Here is a 6585-nt window from a genome sequence, read left to right as displayed (position 1 = left end):
AGCAGAATGGGTAGAGCGATAAAACACCCGAATGCAAATGGCTCTGTAAGATGATGGACAGAGTGCTGGTGTTAGAATAATTACATGAAAAGAGTCAAATCTGTTTCCTGGTAAGTCAGGTTCATTCAGAGGAAAGATTTTAATGATATTTCAGCAAGGTATTGGCCTTTAAATACAGGTACCATTTCACAAAATAATTAAGAGCCAGTTTGAAATGGAGATTTTGTTTGGTGATTGGCTGCTTTTTTCCCTCTTAAATTTTTTAAAAAAATTTTGTAGTTTTGAGGACATTTATGAGGATTGCTCTTTTCTTGCATGGTCAGCATTATACCACTGTTTGTACCAGGTGTAGTGAATGCATTAAGACTGTGGGAGAGGGCAAATAACTAATTTTTCTGAAACAATGTACATGCTGGATCTTTCCTTTTCATCTTTTGATCCTGATGATGAAAAATAACACGAAATTTATGAAAATAATGTGATTTTTTTACTTTACAGAAAAGTCTAGTGTTGGATTTGTATTCTGTCAGTGAAGAGTTAACATAAAATGTTGCTCTTGGGAATATGGGACTGCTCATGGGGCTGTCAGTGACGCCAAGAATTTTCTGTGTGTAACAGCACTGGGAAGCAAGACTATTTTTCAGGATAAGTACAATAAAATTCAGGTAATACTCTTCATCAGAAAACATTTGTAAGAAAAATGCTGAAAAACATTCATTTAGTTACACTATTAGGTATCTTTTATTTTCTTTCTTAATAAGTATAGTGAGTGTACATACACACAAAAAAATGCCTTGCTCTACCATTATTCTGAATTGCAAGTAGCAAATGACATTTTTTTCCTTAATATGTCTTTTTCAAGAAATGGAAAGATGGACTTAATTTTTAAGACAGTGGTCTCATTGCAATTCCATGTCAGGAAAGTCCTCTGAGAAGATGAGAAAATGCAGGCAGTTGAACAAAGGAGCCACAGAAAAGAAGCCTCATTTCCAAGAACTCAACAGACACATATTAAAATGAGCTGACTGAACCTCAGTCCTATGTCTTTTGGGCTCATCTTTGGGGAAATGAGGTCCACTACAGATTTTCTGATTGCAGCACTAGAGGCTTCCTTGTGCTTTTCTACTGGTCACTTAGGGTGGAATGACGAATTCTGCTTTGCCATGACAAAGTCCAGTTGTACATCTTTCTCTCAGTTCTCCCAAAATGGATTAAAGTGAATACAGACAGAGACAATAAGTAAACTATGATGTAAAGTTTATATACAAGAATATAACATTTATCTGGAGTATTTACAAGGTTAATTAAAGCAATATTTTACAACTCTTTCAGATTAACCACTAGGTATATTACAGTTAGGCTACAGATGGTTTAATTTGCAAAACAATTTAAAAAAAAAGGTGGATTCAGATCAACCAGCTCCAAAACTTATTCTTTTTTTTTTTTCTGAGAGAAGGGCTCAGACTTGTGGAAAATAAAAAGTGAGAATGGTTAATATACTCTTACTGGTGCCTATGTATCACATGCAAGAGTCGTATGGTGACCTTTCCAGCGCTGGTGCGGGTGGGAAGCCGCGTCAGCCCCGCGGAGCGCGGTGCCCGTGGTGACAGGCCAGCCGTGCGCCTGGCTCTCTCTGTGGCCCCTGCCGTGCCACCACAAACATGCACGCACACAGAGAAGCAGCAAGATAAATGAACCAGCATTACCAAAACCAAGAGGGAAAGACCTCAGAGCAAAGTCACATTTGCAACCATAAAAAAACCCCAAGCTTTAAGCGAGATACTTTAATGCTTCCCAAAAATAGTCTTTTTTTTTTTTTTATTACATTTTAACCTATGTACAAAAACGGAGGGGTTCTTCCCCTCTCAGGCAGCTGTGCCTCGTGCCCATGGCATCTGGAGGCTCACAGGGGCCAAGGCAGGAAGGAGCTGGAGGCCCAGAGAGCTTGGGTCAGGGGTGGCTGCTGGAGGACAGCCAGAGCCGAAGCCACTAACACTGCAGTTTGCGGATGCTGCGGGAGAAGCGCTTGAAAGCCCGCTGCCCCTTCTGCCACCGCTTCAGCGAGGTGATCACCAGTTCCCCAGCCTGCTTCTGCCCCATCACCAAGTAGGGGACGTTGATGTCGTTCATCTCATCGCAGGTACACTGGAGGCCACCTTTGAGCCAGAGCACTATCTTCCTCAGATCTCTTTCTGTCAGCCCATTCAGCTTGTAGATGGTTTTGCTCTTTGTTTCAGGGGTGATCTTGGTATCCCCATTGATGTAGGCAATCTCCTTCACTTTTATCTTCAAGGCTAATAGAGCGAGGGGAGGGGGAAGTGGGGAGAGAGATTGAGAGGTTTTTTTCCCATTAGTGCACATAAAGAGGACCTGGGGAGGGAGGTGCTCTATTGCTAATTAAACTGTCAGGGCTGACAGAAGAGGCAGCAGGTGGCTCCATTTCTAAAGCCACAAAGGGCATGCAAGTCATTTCAGTTTGAATCAACCTTAGGCTTGAGGTTTTTTGGATTTCTTTTCTCCTCTTTCCCTTCCCCCTCTTTTCCCTTCCTTTCTAAATTAATATTTTTTCCAGCTTTTCTCCTGTTTGCAGCAGAGAGAGGGCAGGTTTGCTACACTAAACAGAGCACTGGGTTTTTTTTGCTGGGAGAGGGCAGCCTTCCTGAAAGCAGCGTTTGAAGGGGAGGTGGGGAGGCAAGTACCTAGACCTAATCTGAAACCTGATCTCTGCTGCAGCTCAAAACTTCTACACTTAATTTATTAGGCTGGAGAGGATTTTAGGCAAACCTGTAAGGAAATGATATTTCACATGCATTGTTTTTTTGAAAGAATAGATCCCATGGAGGGCAAATTGGTCCAACAGCTGCATTCGATTTGGTAAAATAACTAGGAGGGGGTTACAGGGCTCTGTAAGAAGCTGTGGGGCATGTTAAGCTTTAGGAGGATTTGTCTGAGTGCAATTTGCCAGGCCAAAACTATTGATCGTTTTAGCAATTATGTCCCACAATCATAGTTTCAGGGTTTGGGTGGGTTTTTGTTTGCTTTTTTTAAAGAAAGACTTTTGAATTGTTGTAGATACTTATACTACAAATCTGTTTCCAGGTATTAAACACTGACCTATTGTAAAAGGATTCCCCTCCTTATTCCCTTTTGCTCTTGAAATGCTAATGTGTGGATAATGTGTCCTTCAGTTGTCTGTGCTGAAGGGGCTTTCTTGTCCTCCTCTAACCCCAAATCTTCCCATTAAGTTTATATCCCCAATTGTCTGTGCATTACCTTCTCTGTCAAATGATATATAGAGCTTCATTCTTAATCTGCAGTGAGAGTCTTTCTTACGATACACTGAGATTGGTCATGCAGCTCTGCCTCGAACATCTAAATGAAGCCTTGCTCTACTTCTCCCCAGGCAATAGTCTGCATGAAAGATTCTCTTTTTTTTTTCTCTCATTTTACTTTCTATTAGGTTTGCCAGCAACATCCACATAAAAGAGCACTACTTCAAAACAGTAAACAGAAAAAGGGCTACTTTTTACTCCAAGGTGGAATTCTGTGTTTCGTGAACCGATGATCAAAGCCCTGCCTTTATTCAGGCACATCTCTTACTGACTCCACTGGGAGCTGTACCTGATCCTCGACTCTCAAGTTTCAAGCGAGAGGAGCTCTGCTTCCACTTACCAAAGTCGTTTTTGCAGAGGTTTTCCACGATGTCATTATCATCTTCATTTTTGTTTTTGCAGGCATCACAGACCTTGGGTGCTGCAAATGCAAGGCAACAGTGCCCGTCAGACCCGGGGAGAAAGGAACAGCAGGTGGCGTTGGGAACCCTTTGGGAAACGCCATCCCTTCACCCCAGAGCCTGCTCCTTCTACCCCCAGCCCCGGAGCTGCCCGAGCACTTTGTCCCGCCTTATCCTGCGCCAGGCCTGCTACAGGGGTCATGGTGGGCTTTTAAGGTCACGCCTCAACCAAAAGTTTTTGTTTTAGCGGGTAAAAAAGTACAGGGGGAGTGGGGAGGGAGGTCGGAACACGACACAGAGCACCCCAGCTCCGCGCTACAGCGACGACTCTCGTACAAGGCGATCAGCCCTCTGGGTGCCGCGGGGCTCCAGCGCCGAAGCCCAGACCTTTTTTGTGAGGATGGAGATGGGTGCAGGCCGATGACAGCTCCCCGACGGTGCCCCGGCGGTTTCCCCGGGCCCCTTGGAAAAGCCTCCCTGAGCCTGGTCTGCGGCCACCTCCCCGGTCCCCCCGTCCCGGAGCCCCGGGGCTGAAGGCAGATCCCTTCGTTCCCCCGTGGAGAGCCGCGGAGGGGCCCCGCTGCCGGGGCGCCCCATCGGGGTAGATGCTGCCGCTCCGGGAGCGACCCGGCCGCTCCCTCTTACCTTCCCTGGTGACGGGGAGGATGTGGTCGCTGCTGGCCAGCGGGATGCAGAGGTCGTTGTCCTTGGGGAAGCGGCTGCAGTCCAGCATGTCGGGCCAGGGGAAGCCGAAAGCGGACATCACCGGGGCGCAGCTCTCCTTCACCTCCTCGCACAGCGAGTGGCAGGGCTGGATGATCTCGTCCAGGTCGTCGATGCAGACGGGGGCAAAGAGGGAGCAGAGGAACTTCCTGGTGTCGGGGTGGCACTGCTTCTGCACCAGAGGGATCCAGGTGGACGCCTGCTCCAGCACCTCCTGCACCGTCTCATGCCCCAGCAGGTTGGGCAGCCGCATGCTCTGGTACTCGATGCCTCGGCACAGCAGCATCGGGGCGGGGATGGGCTTGCAGTTGGAGCGCTTGTAGGAGAAGTCGGGCTCCCCGAAGGGGAAGAGCCCGGCGGCCGAGCCCATGCACTGGGACGCCAGCAGGAGCAGGGCGCAGAGGCGGCGCTGCATTTTGGGGCGCGGAGGAGGTGGAGGGGGGGCTGGCGAAAGGCTCGGGGGGCCGGGGTGACGGGGCGGGCGGCGCGACGCTACCTCAGCCGCAGGCAGCGTCCCCCAGCCCGGACTCCGGCTGCCAGTCGGGGACGGAGAGTCTGAGCGAGATGCTGGGGCAAACGGGAGTTTTCTGGATTTTTTTGTATGCAAATAGCAGGGGGAGCGGGGGCTGGGAGGAGCCTGGTGACAGCCATCCAGAAAGGATTGGTCACTACTTTCTCGGTCTGCTTTTGCTCAGGGGGATTGTCTTTTGGCAGGAAATCTTTGGAAGGAACATAACCGTGCGAGCACGGAGAAGGAGGGAAAGATCCCGGCGAACAAAGAGCCCCGAGGAGCTCCTGTGCCGGGCAGGGGCCGCGGGGAGCTGGAGGTGAGCTCTGCCTCTGGCACAGCTGCTGCGGAGCCGCCGCGCTCGCCCCGGCACCCCCTGCCCGCGTTTGGAGTTCTCGCTGCCAGCGGACGGGAGATGTGGCCGGGCCGGTTCCCAGGCAAGGGGCGAGGCCAGCGGCTCCCTCATCCCCCGGGGGGTGTCTGGCACCTCCGGACCCTCCCTGCGATGCTGGCCGGGCTCGCCCTGGGCTGGAGCCGCAGGCAGCAACTGGGGGCTGCCGGCACCCCCGGCCCCAGCGCCCAGCCCTGGGGCTGCCAGGCGGGGCCCTCCTGCTGCCCCCCCATCTCCTCCTGCTGCCCCCCCCATCTCCTCCTGCTGCCCCCCCATCTCCTCCTGCTGCCCCTCAGCCCCTCCTGCCCCTGGCTCTCCCCTGCCAGGAGCAGGGGCCTGCAGCGGACCCGGGCCCCACAGCCCCTGGATGGCCCCCGAGTGCCAGTGGGGGATTTCCCCGAGTGGAAGAATCCAAGCGCTTTCGAAATACTAGCACGTTTTCCTGAGGCTAAAAGCACGGGCCTGGCTCCGTGCAGCGCAGGCACATCCCTTTCTCTTCACTCCTGTCTTCACCTAGAAGCTCCCTTAAAAAATTGTGTTTGTGTTGATTTAACACCAAGGGGAAGACAACAGGCAAGGCGCTGGGATCACAACTCAGTTTCAGTGTGCTTTGGATAATTCTTGGATTTTTAGTAATATTATTTATGGGATTATTATTGAAAAGAGTAGGCCTGTGTAGTATCATTTTGTGGTAAACCACATTCATTAATCAGCTACTGAATATTTCTCCTTATAGAGATGTTTTATGGGAAGCTAGCCTCAGCCATAATGACTTCTGTAAATTGCAGGATCCCTGTACATCCAGTTTCCCACTGGGCTTCCTAGAGATGCGACTCATTGCTTGTGGCATAGGAAGGAGATGGGACCTGCAGCATTCCCACCAGGAAGGCACAGGTCTGCCATGCAGGTCTCCCCTGGCAGGCTGCTGTCACATGTGAAGCCAGTGCCAGCTCTACCAGTGGGGATTCCAAGATCCCTTCCAGTGGGCCAAGCTGATGAATGTAACCTCCCTGTAGGTCAGCTTCTCTGCTGAGGTTTGATACCTGGAAAATAAATATCCTGAATGTCTAGTATCACTTGTGGTAAGGCTTAAAAGTAGTTTATTTCTTACACTGCCACATATTCTTGCCATTAATCTTTTAAACAGAGCACATGTAAGGTGCAGGCCTCAGGTGCCTTCCATAGGACTGAGCTCCACTGATGGCTTATGGTGCCCATTTTAAACCTATT

The 6585-nt window shown here is 50.0% G+C and overlaps 1 protein-coding gene across 1 annotated transcript; it reads right to left on the bottom strand.

Moving 5' to 3' along the window:
- Nucleotides 1–717: 717 nt before the first annotated feature.
- Nucleotides 718–5042, bottom strand: SFRP2 (secreted frizzled related protein 2). Its single transcript, XM_030948094.1, has 3 exons — nucleotides 4379–5042; nucleotides 3673–3753; nucleotides 718–2294 (listed from the first exon to the last, which is right to left on the bottom strand). Exons 1-3 carry the CDS (start codon nucleotides 4869–4871, stop codon nucleotides 1990–1992), a joined length of 879 nt encoding a protein of 292 aa, XP_030803954.1. The 5' UTR covers nucleotides 4872–5042; the 3' UTR covers nucleotides 718–1989.
- Between the last annotated feature and the right edge of the window lie 1543 nt (nucleotides 5043–6585).

This window comes from Camarhynchus parvulus, chromosome 4, assembly GCF_901933205.1.
Source record: "Camarhynchus parvulus chromosome 4, STF_HiC, whole genome shotgun sequence".
Taxonomy (NCBI): Eukaryota; Metazoa; Chordata; class Aves; order Passeriformes; family Thraupidae; genus Camarhynchus; species Camarhynchus parvulus.
This window is presented reverse-complemented; position numbering and strand designations above follow the sequence as displayed.

What these genes read in the sequence shown, in the direction of transcription:
- SFRP2 (XM_030948094.1), bottom strand. Translation starts at nt 4,871, where the DNA reads ATGCAGCGCCGCCTCTGCGCCCTGCTCCTGCTGGCGTCCCAGTGCATG. An exon ending in CCTCCCCGTCACCAGGGAAG is followed by an intron (nt 3,754 to 4,378) that starts GTAAGAGGGAGC and finishes TTGCATTTGCAG; the next exon opens with CACCCAAGGTCTGTGATGCC. An exon ending in CCTCTGCAAAAACGACTTTG is followed by an intron (nt 2,295 to 3,672) that starts GTAAGTGGAAGC and finishes TCGCTCTATTAG; the next exon opens with CCTTGAAGATAAAAGTGAAG.